Source organism: Lynx canadensis, chromosome B3 (assembly GCF_007474595.2).
Source record: "Lynx canadensis isolate LIC74 chromosome B3, mLynCan4.pri.v2, whole genome shotgun sequence".
Taxonomy (NCBI): Eukaryota; Metazoa; Chordata; class Mammalia; order Carnivora; family Felidae; genus Lynx; species Lynx canadensis.
The window spans coordinates 39,620,120-39,635,228 of record NC_044308.2 but is presented as its reverse complement, the minus strand read 5'-3'; the positions used below and the strand labels follow the sequence as shown (position 1 = coordinate 39,635,228).

The window sequence follows — 15,109 nt, the reverse complement described above, 5'->3', positions numbered from 1 at the left end:
AGCCAAAGTTGGACGCTCAACTGACTGAGCCACCCAGGTGCCCCTATCTTGTGTTTTTCTAATTCTCTTTCCTGGGTGTAGAGGAAAGAGCAGACAGATCTGGGTTTGAATTCCTGGTCTGTAGGCAAAGCACTGGACCTCAGGACCTGAGGCTGTACCTCAATCTCCTCTAACACAGAATCCCCGCTGCTTCCATGTCAGGTTGCCAAGAAGATGAAAGAAAGTAGTAGATCTAAACATGTCCATTTCTTTTCTTCTCCATTTGTCTAGAAAGCTGGCTGTTGCTGACCTTGAGGATTTTGTTTCTTAATCTGTTGTAGAAAATCAGAAACATTTCAGGATTGCTTTATTCCTGTCTCTGTTTCCAAAGAATCAATCACTAGCCTCAGACTTTTTTTTTTTTAATTTTTTTTTTTAATTTTTTTTTTCAACGTTTATTTATTTTTTGGGACAGAGAGAGACAGAGCATGAACGGGGGAGGGGCAGAGAGAGAGGGAGACACAGCATCGGAAACAGGCTCCAGGCTCTGAGCCATCAGCCCAGAGCCCGACGCGGGGCTCGAACTCACGGACCGCGAGATCGTGACCTGGCTGAAGTCGGACGCTTAACCGACTGCGCCACTCAGGCGCCCCTCAGACTTCTAATACAACAATCTCTATATGCCTTGTGGAGCATCAGTGAGGATCCAGTTAACAACCGTGGATGTGTGGGTGTGTAAATGCTCCATGAGTATTGATGCTCCACAGTGGGGGAGTCAGAAAGGTAAAGAATTATGACTGAAATCTATTCATTGTCATAACAAAGATGTATACTAACTACTAAGGGGACCAGGCAGGACTTTTGCTAAGTGAGGGCTGGAGGAATAAGGGGTTGTCAGGAAAGCTTCACAGAGGAGGTGCCCTGTGACCTGGGCTTCAAATGCAAAGGAGCAGAAGCAGGAAAGCACGGTGTGTAGTCAGGGAGATGGATGGTGACTTGGTGAAGTGTGCAGGCTCTTGTCCCAGGCAGCCTGGGTCTAAACCTGGGCTCTTAAACCCCTATTGGTGTGTGACCTGGGTGAGTCATTTGACCTCTCCTATGAACTGTCAGACCTTGAATCCTGTGTGTGTCTCAGTTTTCTCAAACGTACAATTTGGATTGTATTAGTAGCCTCTTCACGAGATCCCTGTGAAGGTTAACCAGGTTAAACAAACACGGCGTTAGAGCAGTAGGAGGGTATTAAGTGCTCTCGTGTTAGTAGGAGTGCGAGAACTGTTGTCCTGGTTAGCTGCAGGGAGTTCCATGTGGCTGGAGCCTAGAGTATGGGGGAGGGGTCTCCAGAAGGAACAGGAGTGAGAAGGTAACATCAGTCTGGCCCTGACCCACCTTGCGGATTCGGGGCTTTGTTCTATAGGCAATAGAGAGCCACTGATAGTACCCTCCGGGGGCCATCCCCACAGCCTGCTACCTGCACAATCCAGAGGACACCCCTCAGCAGCCTGTGGCCTCCTCTGACCTTCTTTTCTACTCCTGATCCACACTTGTTATCCCAGAGCCAGAGCTCAGCCCTCCTTCCCACGATTACTGTCCCCATCACTCCTGTTCTCAAATCCCACCTGTGAGCCACAGCCCTTGCCAATAGTCCAGAACACAGGGAGCAGCAAAAGAACAGTCAGCTAAGCCAGGCCCCTTTTATGGGTTCAGTCTGGGAAAGTGGGAGACATCCCTCCTGGCTCTGAGCTGGACCTTGGCCTCCCCCTGGAGCAACATCTCTTCCAGAACCCACACCCTCTCACTGCTACCTGCCCAGATAGGGCCCCTGTGTGTCCTGCCCACTTTGTCCACTCTTTAATCCCTCAACTGACCTCCCGTATGTCCCATTTCACTTTTCAAGCTACTCTGAAAAATAAACCTGCTCCAACAAGTTAACAGGAGTCTTCCTCTTATGACCAAAACCTGTCTGCATTTTAGCAGGGCCTTTGAGGAATGAGCCATATAAGTAGAGTTGCCCGATAAAATACAGTCTGCTCAGTTAAATGTGAATTTCAGATAAACAACAAAATCAATTTTTTTAGTAAAAGTATAACGTGTACAATACTGAAGGCATAATTGCACTTTCAAAATTATCTGTTACTTATCTGAAATTCAAATGTAACTAGGTGGCTTATCCTTAGTTTGATAAATCTAACAACACTTCCCTTAACAAGACCCTTCTGCATCTGGTCTGGCTAGCCTCTCTGCCTAACACCTCTCACCACAAACTTCCCACCTGCTGCCCCCATGCTGTTCATCAACTGCCCTATGTCTTTCCTCTGTGCTTCTGCAGCTGCCTAGTGTGACATTTCACATCTTCAAGGCCAGCTCAAAGTCACCTCCCCTGTCCCTGACCACCCACGACTTCTGTGCTCCCCACCGCTCCATGCAGAATCCCATGCTGGTACTTGATTCTCTGGGGCCACCTCAAATCTGGTTGGGACAAACACTTCCTGAGGGCCAGCCACATCTTATGTATCCTGCTGGACCCCCTGCAACTGGCCTAGAAGCTGGCATGAAGTTCAGAACAAGGGAGTAACAGCTGCTATGTATTAAGGTCTTATCATGAACCAGGCATTGGGCTAGATGCTGTGCATGCATCATCTCATTTTATCCTCACAACAGCCTGCTTTTTTTTTTAAGTTTATTTATTTTTTTAAACTTTTTATTTTTTTTCAACGTTTATTTATTTTTGGGACAGAGAGAGACAGAGCATGAACGGGGGAGGGGCAGAGAGAGAGGGAGACACAGAATCGGAAACAGGCTCCAGGCTCTGAGCCATCAGCCCAGAGCCCGACGCGGGGCTCGAACTCACGGACCGCGAGATCGTGACCTGGCTGAAGTCGGACGCTTAACCGACTGCGCCACCCAGGCGCCCCTAAGTTTATTTATTTTGAGAGAGACAGAGAAAGTGAGCGGGGAAGGCAGAGAAAGAGAGGGAGACAGAGGATCCGAAGCAGGCTCCATGCTCACAGCAGAGAACCCGATGCAGGGCTTGAACTCGCCAACTGCGAGATCATGACCCGAGCCAAGGTTGGACACTCAACTGAGCCACCCAGGTGCCCCAATTCTTTATATCACGACATCCTGTTTTAAAGGAGGGAGGAAATAGGTTTGGAGAACGTAAGCACCATGCTCAGCGTTGCACAGCTATTCATTCAACGGCAGGGCAGAGACATGAGCCAGGCAGGCTGACTCCAGAGCCTGTTCTCTGGGAGTCTCTCCTACCAAATCAATGGAGAAATAAATGTATGTATGTATGTATTTTAAAGATTTTAAGTAATCTCTATACCCAGCATGGGGCTCAAACCCACAACACTGAGATCAAGAGTCACATGCTCCACTGACTGGGCCGGCCAGGCGCCCTTCAATGGAGAAATTTATAATGGACTATTTTAGCCCAAAAGAGCAATTCCAGCAGAACTTTAAGAGGCTGCTTGGGAAGCTAATACAACCAAGACAGCTACTGGCTGAGCCTAAGCCCTGTCAAAGGGACGGAGAAAGGTGTATGTAACTTGTAGAACGGAGCAGGGTCAGGAGGTGGAAAACCCTCCATGCAGACAAGAGTGACAAACCACAGTGCTTGACAGCAGAAGGCACTTAACAAAACCTTGACTGAGGAGAATGAGAGTTCACGAGGAAAGAAGGCATTTCTGGGGGTTTAGGGGAGAAGGCAGAGGGGAGGGTTTACGGAGTGGCTGGGATGGGAGTGGTGGGGAGGATTCCGAGAGACAGAGCAGAGGGCACTCCCAGTGGTACAAAGCATGGTAGACAGGCAAAAGGTAGTCCCAGACTTAAAAGCACCAGAGCCAGAGGGATGATGCAAATGAGCATGGGGGGAGTCTAGGAAAGAGAGGTGAGGACAGTGTTGAACTGGAACCCCCTGGCTTAACAAGGGGCCCAGCCACCAACACCCAGCTGCAGCTGGGTTCTGCCGAAGGGTGACTTCTATCCAGGCTATGGAGCCTCAGATGTTTTTCTTTTAAAAAGAAATCACCAAACTCCTGCTTGTTCTTTTTCTTTTTTTTTTTAATTTCCCAATTTCTAAAAGGTCGGAAGAACAAATAAAGCCTGTCATCCCACAGACCACACTTTTGCAGCCTCTGCTGTGACAAATAAAGAAGTATTTAGTTGGAGCAGGGGCTGAGGAGCCTGGGCAGGGCTTGAACAGTGGGCCGTGCTGGGTGGTGGCAGGGGTTTGAGAAAGGAAGTGTCTCAGGAAATAGGTGGTTTGGGTAACAGAGAGGACAAGGGCAGGGAACCAGGAGGAGACGAGTGGAGGAAAGGGAGGGCCAATGACCCTGGAAAGAGACAACTCATGTCTTTGCTTTGAGTGAGGAAGTGACAGGGCAGCCCAGTGGGCACTCTGCAACCATATCATAATCTCCTGATGAGGAGGCCTAACAATCTGTGTTTACAGAAGCTGCCGTAGGTGATTCTTATCACTAGGAAAAGGTGGGAATACTCAGGTTTAGTTATTAAGCAGAAGGGCTGACAGCAGGAAAGAAAAACATCTGGAAAAAAAAAAAAAAGATCCTTGTCTAGGAAGATGCCAGAGGTCATAATTACTAGATGTGGGTGGAGGTGCTAAAAGGGAATGAACCAAGAATCTTGTTAAAATGTAGGTATTGATTGGGTAGGTCTGGGGTGGGGCCCAACATTCTGCACTTCTAACTAGCTTCCAAGTGATGCTGATGTTGCTGGTCCTCAAGCACACATTGGGTGGCAAGGGTCTGGAATTGATACAAAGGAGCCATTCCCCCTGACCTCCTACCCTCAGAAAGGGTCTTCAGGTTAATGGTGAACCAGGGCATGATATTTACCGGGGAAAAACAAAACAAAAACCAGTTGTGACACCAATGACAAGATTCTGTGTCAAGTGACTCAGGAACATGAACTGTGCCCAGGATAGCTCAACCTGAAGTTTGGGAGCCAATGGTCATGGCTACAGGACATCCCAAGAATCTTAGAAATGCTCTGACCTGATAAGAACTTAGCCAACCCTTTTCCCAAGGAACAAAGTCAGAAACCCTCAGCCGGAGGCAACCAGCACATACCTAATTTGATTCCTCAAATATCTGATAAGCACCTCTCAGGCCAGGACCTGGGAATACAAAGAACTCCCAGTGCAAAATCAAACAGCTGACTCAGAACAGAAATGTCCTGGAGCACCTGGGTGGCTGAAGGGCATGATCTCACAGACTGTGGGTTCGAGCCCAGGTTTGTTGGTTCAAGCCCTGTGTCAGGCTCTGTACTGACAGCTCAGGGCCTGGAGCCTGCTTTGGATTCCTGTGTGTGTGTGTGTGTGTATCTGTCTGTCTGTCTGTCTCTCTCTCTCTCTCTGCCCCTCCCCTGCTTGTGCTCTCTCTCTCTCTCAAAAATAAATAAACATTAAAAAAAAAAAAAAAAAAGAATAGAAATGTCCTCCAAATAAGGCATGAGAGGTAAGAGACAATTTGGGTGCTGTGATGAAATAAGGCCAGAGCCATTCCTAAAGCCAAAGCTTGGTTCAGCAAGGGATGTTCCCAGGAAAGCAACAGCCAATAAAGTAATTCAGCCAGAGTCCTAAATTTTGGAAACTGCAACACATGTGTGATAGGTGTGTAATGACACCTCATAGTGCTGAGAAAATGAATTAAAAGTGGCTGAAAATGATACAATGAAAATGAAATGAAATGAAAATGTTCCCAAGTGCTTCAGCTAACAATAAGAGACTTTTTAACAGCTCCCTACCTTCCTTCTTCAGCTAACCACAATATAATCCAGAAGGACAACTCTGGACCTGATTCCATTTTCTTTAAAAACTAACCTTTGAGGGGTGCCTGGCTGGCTCAGCAGGTCGGTGGAGCCTGTGGCTCTTGGTCTCGGGATCGTGAGTTCCAGCCCCGTGTTGGGGGGGTAGAGTTTACTTAATAATTTTAAAAAGCTAATCTTTGGGTCAGATACAGGTCCAGATGCCAAGTTCTCTGCAGCTTTCCTGTAATTCATGTAACACGTGGCAAAACGAAACCTAAAGTATACTTATTTAAGAAGGTGTGCATGCCCCCAGCCATCGACATGCCAGGCCCTGCCTGGTGAGTGGCTTTCTCCTGAGAAACTGCTCATTAAAACCATGCCTACAGACAGCCAAGAAGCTGTTCAGCCTGGGCTAGTTTCCCTAACAATGGTGCCCATATAAGAAATATGGCGACAGAACAAGGTGGTAAGAATCTGTCCATGTTTCTCCAGTGGCCCTCAAGAGAAAGGGTGCACTGTCTAGAAGTGGCACAGTGTGCCCCATGGCTGGACAGTCTGTCACTATAAAGGAGTGGCTATTTGGGGCTACCTGAATTGCCAATGCTCTCCCAAGGGACTTACAGGTATGCGAAGAAGGAAGGAAGTGCCTTAAACTGAGGGCACAGATACCTATGGGGAGGGATGTGAAATCGGGTGGGCTCTATCAGGGGCACTTTTCCTTTATTGGTATCATTTGTATTTTTTATAACAAAAATATATCCAACCACTATTTGCAAAATTAAATTTTATGGGCCCCTGGCTGGCTCAAAGAGTACAACTCTTGATCTTAGGGCCATGAGTTTGAATCCCACAGTGGGTGTAGAAATCACATAAGTAGGGGCACCTGGGTAGCTCAGTTGGTTGAGTCCAACTTCGGCTCAGGTCATGATCTCACGTCCACGAGTTCAAGCTGCGCATGGGGCTCTGTGCTGACAGCTCAGAGCCTGGAGCCTGCTTCGGATTCTGTGTCTCCCTCTTTCTCTGCCCCTCCCCTGCTTGCACTCTGTCTCTCTCTTTCACTCTCTCAAAAATAAATAAACATGAAAAAAACTTTAAAAAAACATAAATAGGGGCGCCTGGGTGGCGCAGTCGGTTAAGCATCCGACTTCAGCCAGATCACGATCTCACGGTCCGTGGGTTTGAGCCCCGCGTCAGGCTCTGGGCTGATGGCTCAGAGCCTGGAGCCTGTTTCCGATTCTGTGTCTCCCTCTCTCTCTGCCCCTCCCCCGTTCATGGTCTGTCTCTCTCTGTCCCAAAAATAAATAAACGTTGAAAAAAAAAATTAAAAAAAAAAATAAAAAAACATAAACGAATACTCTTTAAATAAACAAATTTTTATAGAGTGTGAAGAAATCCAAACAATTACAAAGCTCCCTTTGCATTCATCCCATATTCATCAAACAAACCTTATTCTTTTTGCCAAGAAGACAGGAAAAGAGCACACAGAACATTCTAGTCCACTTGGATGTTTCTTGGTAAAAATTAACAAGATGCATTGTGGGGCACCATCTCTAGTGAGTTTGGTTCCTCTGACCCCAATCTCTCCTCCTCTGTCTACCCATCCTGAACAGATCCTCCTTTCACCCTGCCACCCCAGGGGTCTTTCAGAAATGCATCCTGGATCTCACCAATACCCTCCCCTGTCCAAGAATAAAATCAACACATCTTGGTAAGACATGCTCAGTCCTCTTTACTCCAGTCTACCTCATCTCTTTGTGTTCCCCCACGAGAACCACACTGAAGTACAGACTTGTCCTTCTCGATGAGCACCTGGCTTTCTGCCCATCCTGATACTCCTTCTAGAATACCCCTTTCCTCTTCTCTGCTCCTTCAAATCCTCCATGTCCCTAGGGACTCATCATGCCATCAGCCACTGCCTCTACTTAATGCTGCCTGACTCCAGTCCACTATCAAGGACTGGGATTCTGGCTCTGGACTCCCATATTATATATAGAGAGCTTACCCCACAGTACAGCTGAACACCTTGTTAACCTCTCCTTGAGTCTTTAATTCTGCATCCTTAGCACCTGGCCCACAGAAGGCATATCATCTACTGACAAAAGTGAAGGAAGTTTCATCCCCAAGGTTCTGGTATCAGAAACTCACAAAATTGAATATCTGAATTTTCAGAATAAACCATGGGGGAAGTCAGTTGGCTTATCTTTCTCCAAACTCCTACTCCTGTACTCTGAAATACCTGTGCACTGTGGTGTCCTTAACACATCCCCAGCCTGGGCTGCAATGGACAAGAGGCTGGGTCTTTGTCCCTAGACCTCCTGGGAGTGATAGCAAAGAGGGAACCCAACCCTGACCACCTCATCAGAGAAAATTCTAAACATCTCCCTTAATCTTTATCATAGTTCATAACATTCATTGACTTTTTAAAAGTTTGTTTATTTTTGAGTGTGTGAGAGTGGGAGAGGGGCAGGGGGCAAAGGGGACAGAGGATCTGAAGTTGGCTCTACTGACAGCAGAGAGCCTGATGCAGGGCTCAAGCTGACAAACCGCGAGATCATGACCTGAGCAGAAGTCGGATGCTTAACCAACTGAGCCACGGAGGCACCCCCATTGATTTCTTTTTAATGTTTAACTAATTTTGATTTCTGGGAGAAATCCACTCTGTTAATGAAGAATTCTTTTTATACACTGCTAGATTCAGGATCATAATACTTTATAGAGGATTTCTACATTTATACTCCTGAGTGACATTGGCCTATGATTTTCTTTTCTTGTATTTATCAGATTTAAATTTTTTTTTTTCAACGTTTATTTATTTTTGGGACAGCGAGAGACAGAGCATGAATGGGGGAGGGGCAGAGAGAGAGGGAGACACAGAATCGGAAACAGGCTCCAGGCTCTGAGCCATCAGCCCAGAGCCCGACGCGGGGCTCGAACTCACGGACCGCGAGATCGTGACCTGGCTGAAGTCGGACGCTTAACCGACTGCGCCACCCAGGCGCCCCTATCAGATTTAAATCAAGGTTATACTAGCTTCTTTTTCAATACTCTGGAAGAATTTTACACAAAGTTAAACTGGAAACAGTCCCTCATTGCTTGGTAGAATGCACCAAGGAAACCAGCTAGGCCTGGAGTTTTCTTTAAGGGAAAATCTTTACTAATTCAATGTCTTTAATGATTATAGGTTATTTTGATTTTCTTTTTCTTATAGAATCAATTTTGGTAAATTATATTTTTCTAGGTAATTCCAAATATTTGAGTTACAAATACAACTGATATCTGGAATGCTGACCTTTAAGTGAACTTTGTAAGAAATTAAGTGCCTTATGATTCATAGGAGAGTAACAGCTTACATGTGTACTGTATGTTACAGTTTATAAAAGTACTGCCCATATATAACCTCATTTGAAGTCTGGGTATCTTTAGTGATTTTTGGTATCTGATTATTGGCAAAGGGATGGATAAGTTCTGATTTAGCAGAACCATCTGATTCAGATCAACACCCTGCTGTTGGCCATGCTAGGAAATTTTGTGGAGGCCTATGCAACTACTGAATTCTTCACTTCACTCCTGGGAGTCACTTGTCATGAACAAGGCAGACACCAAGTGTGTCGATATTAGGGTATGGGTGAGTATTCTGAGTTCATGGAAACCTTCCCTAAGGCCTGGCTAGGAACGTTAAGTCTGGGGGCTGGTATGTTTACTAATACGGGTCCCCAGGCCACGTGGCCTGGGAATGCAGAGGACAGAACGGGAAGGGGTGGAGGGAAGCACACTCACCAGGGCCTCAAAGTCCTTGCAGTCGTGGCGGGCATAGGACGTAGGGAAGGGCCGCAGCACCGAGTCGCGCTTGTAGCTCTGCAGCGCCGAGGCGAAGAGGCTGCAACGGAGGTCAGCGGCCAGCATGTCGCGGCCCACCGCCTCCCTGACGGCCGCCCAGCCTGCTGGCTGCATCCGGGTGGCGGCGCGTTGCCGGGGGAGACGCGCGGGTCACGGGCTAGGGCCGAGCCTGCGGTCAGCGCGGAGCTGGGCCCAGGGACAATGGGCCAGAGGAGACCAGGGTTCCCAGGCCCGGGGTGGAGCTAGGCCGAGGGAAGAGATGACCGGGGTAAGAACGTGCTGACGAGTGTCTTCGGCGGGGGGCCGGGCGGGGATGCTCGCTGCCCGAGGAGACCCGCCAGTCGAGTAGAGGGACCGGCTGGGCCCGCAGGTCAGCCTAGGGGGCTGGGCCTGGGGATAATGCGGCCCGGAGGGGGGTGTCCCAGGCCTGGGGGAGGGGCTATGACACGGGATGAGACGACAACGGCGGGAACGTGCTGACACGTGTCCTCTGCAGGAGCCTGGGGCGGGGGGAGGGGGAACACCCCCAGGGGGAAGCCGAGGAAGACCCCCCCCCCCTCCGCTCCGGGCGAAGCTGCGGTGCCGCCCGTGCCTTCCTGTTCCGCCTCCAGTACGGCGCCTCCGAAGCTCCGGCGCTCGCCCGGCTGCCCCCGGCGCCGCCTGCGTTCCGCCTGCCGTGCACGTCCGCTCGTGGTGCCCTGCCTGCGGGTTGGACTCCGGGGCGGACGCTGGGCTGCGCGCCCCGGCCTACAACCCCTAGCTGCCACGCTCCCCACGCTGCTCCGCGCTCCTCCCAGCCCAGCCGAAGGCCCGCCCCTTCCCGCGCCCTCCTCCTCGCGGGTGCCGGGTGTGTAGCCCCGCGAGACCCGAAGGGTCCCCAGACTCAAGGTGTGCGGCCCCGGTGGAGTCGCCTACGCCCCTGCGTGCTATCCTCACAGAAGCCCTTGGTGGGGACTAGCCCGGGCGCCCTTTGACCCGCCCTTGGATTTACCTTTGTTCAAGCTTCGTGGACTGAGCCTGTTTGTCTCGCCTGGGGAATTGCTAACGACCTAGGCCTCCTGAATCGTTTCCCTCCAAAACTGGCAGCGCCATTTAACACCCAGAGCTACTACGTCTTAAAGTGCTGCACTGCTTACGCACAGCCAGATGGGGGTGAATCTGGAATTCACATCCAAGTCTGAAAACCAAAAGACCTTTCCTCGGCTTTTCAGCCTCCAGAATTCACTGCATTGCTTGTCTCTGGCCTCTCCCATAAGGTGTGGCAAGATTTTCCTTTGGGGTCTTGTCAGAAAGACAGCCTGGCAAAGAAAGTAATGGGGGAAGCCAGAGGGGAAATTGACCTAACTGCAGGAAGGAAGGGACTAGATTCCCGATTCACAACCCCAATAGAGAAAACCCCAGTTTGGCCTCATGGTCACGTGGAAATCTAAGCACAAGTAATTGCTAATTCCTAGACCACAAAGCCGGTCTCCAACTCCCATACGCCAGCATCCTCTGAGAGAAGCGCTTCCCCTCCTTCCCTGTCCAGGATGAGCAGGACTCTGGGTTCAGGGAAGAGGTGGTCCATGACTTTGCACTGTATCTATGACTTCGGGAGGAAGAACAATACCGGACTCCCAGACACCACATGGCTTCCCAGGTCAGGCAATGAGCGCTGGCTGCTCCCAGGAGTCCATATCAAACCTCTGGTTGCTGCGAAGACCGGACTGGTCCAGACACATGGAAAACTGTTTTAGACCCTTATGTCCTCAGACAAGACCCCTAGTACCCCCAGGACCTTATGGACCCAGGAATTAACATGGCTGCTGAAGCTCAGGCCCAGAAAGGCAGAGCTGGTAGCAGTGGGGCAGGAGACCTGGGAACCCTCCTTCATTCCGCCTCTTCTTCACTGTGACCCCTTAGACAAGGCCAACTCCTTGGCCTCAAGGATTGTTTGTTGAATAAAAACATGAAATGTGCTTTCTGGATATGTTTTCTCACATGAAATGAAAATCATAGTAAAACACCCACATCGCAACAGGGTTTGGGAAACCCTCTGAAGATGCAATTCTCGGGATCTGGGCATTCTACAGAGCAAGTTGATCTATCTAGTTCCATGCCATTGTGTTTGCTTCCTTTTTTTTTAAAGTTGATTTATTTTTAGTGATCTCTACCCCAATATGGGGCTCAAACTCAGGACCCTGAGATCAAGAGTCCCATGTTCTTCCAACTGACCCAGCCAGGCACCCCTGTTTATTTCCTTTTCATGTTTTTTAAAAACAGCTTTACTGAAATATAATCTACAGCCCACACAATTCACCCATTTAAAGTGTAAAACTCAATAGTTTTTAATATAGTCACAGATATGTATAACCATCACTGCAATCAATTTAAAACATTTTTGTCACATTCAAAGGAAACCCTATGTACTTAGGGGTGTTTTTCCATTTATCTAGATCTTTAAAAAATTTTTTTTCAACAATGTTTTGTAGTTTTGTTAATAGAAGTCTTGTGCTTCTTGGGATGCCTGGGTGGCTCAGTCGGTTAAGCGTCCAACTTCAGCTCAGGTCATGATCTCATATTTCATGGGCTCCAGCCCTGCATCTGGCTCTGTGCCGACAGCTCAGAGCCTGGAACCTACTTCAGATTCTGCGCCTCCCTCTCTCTCTACCCCTACCCTGCTTGTGCTCTGTCTCTCTTGCTCTCAAAATAAATAAAATATTTTTAAAAACTTAGAAGTCTTGGGGCACCTGGGTGGCTCAGTCAGTTGGGCGTCCGACTTCAGCTCAGGTCATGATCTCACAGTCTGTGAGTTTGAGCCCTGCGTCGGGCTCTGTGCTGACAGCTCAGAGCCTGGAGCCTGCTTTGGATTCTGTGTCTCCCTCTCTCTCTGCCCCTCCCCTGCTCATGCTCTGTTTCTCTCTGTCTCAAAAATAAATAAAAACATTTAAAAAAATTAAAAAAAAACCTTAGAAGTCTTTAATTCAATTAAATTTATTCCTACATATTTAATTCTTTTTCATGCCATTGTGAATGGAATCATTTCTTAATTTCATTTTTTTTTAAGTAGACTCCATGCCCAACATGGGACTTAAACTCATCAGCCTAAGATTAAGAGTAGCATGCTCCACCAACTGAGCCAGCCAGGCGCCCCTCTTGATTTCATTTTTAGATTGTTCATTACCAGTGTATAGAAATATAATTGCTTTTTGTATATCAATCCTGTATCCTCCAAATTTAGTGAATGTGTTCACCAGTTCTAACAGGGTTTTTTTTTGTACATTTTAAAGTTATCTATATATAAGATCATGTCATCTGTGAATAGAGATAATTTTCCTTCTTTCTTTCCAATGCAGATACTTTTTATTTATTTATCTTGCCCTGACTAGAACTTCCAATACAGTGTTGAATGGAAGTAGTGACAGCATATATCTTGTCTTGTTCTTGATCTTACCAGAAAAGCATACATGCTTTTTTTTTTTTAGTATGATGTTAGCTGTGAGTTTTTCAGACCTGTCCTTTGCCAGGTTGAGGAAGTTCTATTCCTACGTTGTTGAGTGTTTTTCTCACTGTAAGAGTGCTGAATTTTGTCAGGTACTTTTTCCACCTCTACTGGGATGATCATGTGATGTTTGTTTTTTATTCTATTGATACAGTGTATTACAGTGATTTTCAGATGGTTGAACCAACCTTGCATTTGTGGGGTTAAATCCCACATACTTATGGTATATGATTCTTTTGATATGTTGCTGGATTTGGTTTGCTAGTATTTTATTGAGGACTCTTGCATCCATATTCATAAAAATATTGGTCTGTAGTTTTCTTGTGATGTCTCTGGTTTTGATATCAAGATAAATCTGGCCTCATAGAATGAGTTGGGAAGTAGTCACTCCTATTTTTTGGAAGATGGTGAAGAACTGGTATTAATTCTTGTTAATTAATAAATGTTTGGTAGAATTCAGCAGTAAAGCCAGATGAGGCTGGGCTTTTTTTTGTAGGTAGTTTTTTTGTTTTGTTTTGTTTTTTAACGTTTATTTATTTACTTTGAGAGAGAGAGAGAGAGAGAGAGAGAGAGAGGCAAAGAGAGAATCCTGACGCAGGGCTGGAACCCACAAACTGTGAGATCAGACCTGAGATGAAACCAAGAGTCAGAAGTTTAACTGATTAACCCACCCAGGTGTCCTTGTTTTGTTTTGTTTTTACCAATTCAATCTCTTCACTTGTGATCAGCCTATTCAAAACATCTGTTCTTCTTGTATCAGTTTTGATAGTCTTTAAGAACTTATCTATTTCACCTAAGTTTTCTAATTTATTGGAATACAATTGCTCATAGTATTCCTCTATAATTGTTTTTCTTTCTGCAAGGTAAGTAGTAATGTCCTTTCATTCATTTCTGATTTTAGATTTTTTTAAAGATTTTTTTAAAGTAATCACTACACCCAATATGGGGCTCAAACTTATGACCCCAAGATAAAGAGTCACATGCTCCACCAACTGAGCCAGCCAGGTGCCCCTGATTTTTTTTCATTAAAAAATTATTTTAAATCTTTTTTAGCATCTGTCTACAGAATCATAGTGTCTCTCATTTGACCTACTCTTAAAATTTTTTTTCAATGTTTATTTATTTATGTTGAGAGAGAGAGCGAGAGAGAGCATGCGCATGTGTGCACAACCAGGGGAGGGACTAAGAGAAGGAGAGACAGAATCCCAAGCAGGCTCTGCACCATCAGCACAGGGCCTGATATAAGGCTTGAACTCACAAACCACAAACCGTGAGATCATGACCTGAGCCAATAACAAGAGTAGGACGCTTAACTGACTGCACCACCCAGCAGCCCCCAGATGCCCCTGATTTTATTTTATTTATATATTTATTTTTGGGAGAGCGCAATTGGGGGAGGGGCAGAGAGAGTGGGACAGAGGATCCAAAGCGGACTCTACACTGGCAGGCTGACAGCAGCAAGCCCGATGTGGGGCCCCAAGCCACAAACGGAGAGATCATGGCAAGATCATGACTGAAGTGGGGCGCTCAACCCACTGAGCCACCCAGGTGCCCCTGATTTTAAATATTTGAGTCTTCTTTTTTCTTACTCAATCTAGCTAGAGGTTTGTCACTTTTTTTTTTTTTGACAGAGAGAGAGAGAGAGAGAGAGAGAGAGAACAGGGGAGGGGCAGAGAGAGAAGGCCCCTCATGACCCTGAGATCATGACCTGAGCCAAAATCAAGAGTCAGATGCTTAACTAACTGAGCCACCCAGAAGCACTAAGGTTTATTACTTTTGTTGGTGTTATCAGCCAACCAGCTTTTGGTTTCATTGTTTGCTCTATCATTTAATAGTCTGTATTTCATTAAGTTCTGCTCCAATCTTTTTTATTTCCTTCACTCTGCTTGTTTCGGTTTAGTTTACTCTTTTTTTTTGAATGTGTTAAGGTGAAAGTTTAGTTTATTGTTTTGAGAACTTTCTTCTTTCTTAATGTAAGCATTTACACCTATAAATTTTCCTCTAAGCACTCTTTGAGAAAATTTGTAAGTTATGAATTTATAA

The 15,109-nt window shown here is 46.7% G+C and overlaps 1 protein-coding gene across 4 annotated transcripts in view; it reads right to left on the bottom strand.

The window, feature by feature from the left end:
* Positions 1-10,358, bottom strand: part of PARP16 (poly(ADP-ribose) polymerase family member 16) — a 28,759-nt gene extending 18,401 nt beyond the window's left edge. For 2 of the 4 annotated variants that reach the window (XM_030317911.1, XM_030317913.1), the window contains exon 1: positions 9,526-10,356. In XM_030317911.1, coding sequence (XP_030173771.1) covers positions 9,526-9,699 — 174 coding nt within the window. In that variant the 5' untranslated portion in view covers positions 9,700-10,356. Of the gene's footprint in view, positions 1-9,525 lie in introns of all 4 variants that reach the window. The other 2 variants (XM_032593618.1, XM_030317912.1) reach the window with 2 other exon arrangements.
* Positions 10,359-15,109: the final 4,751 nt, after the last annotated feature.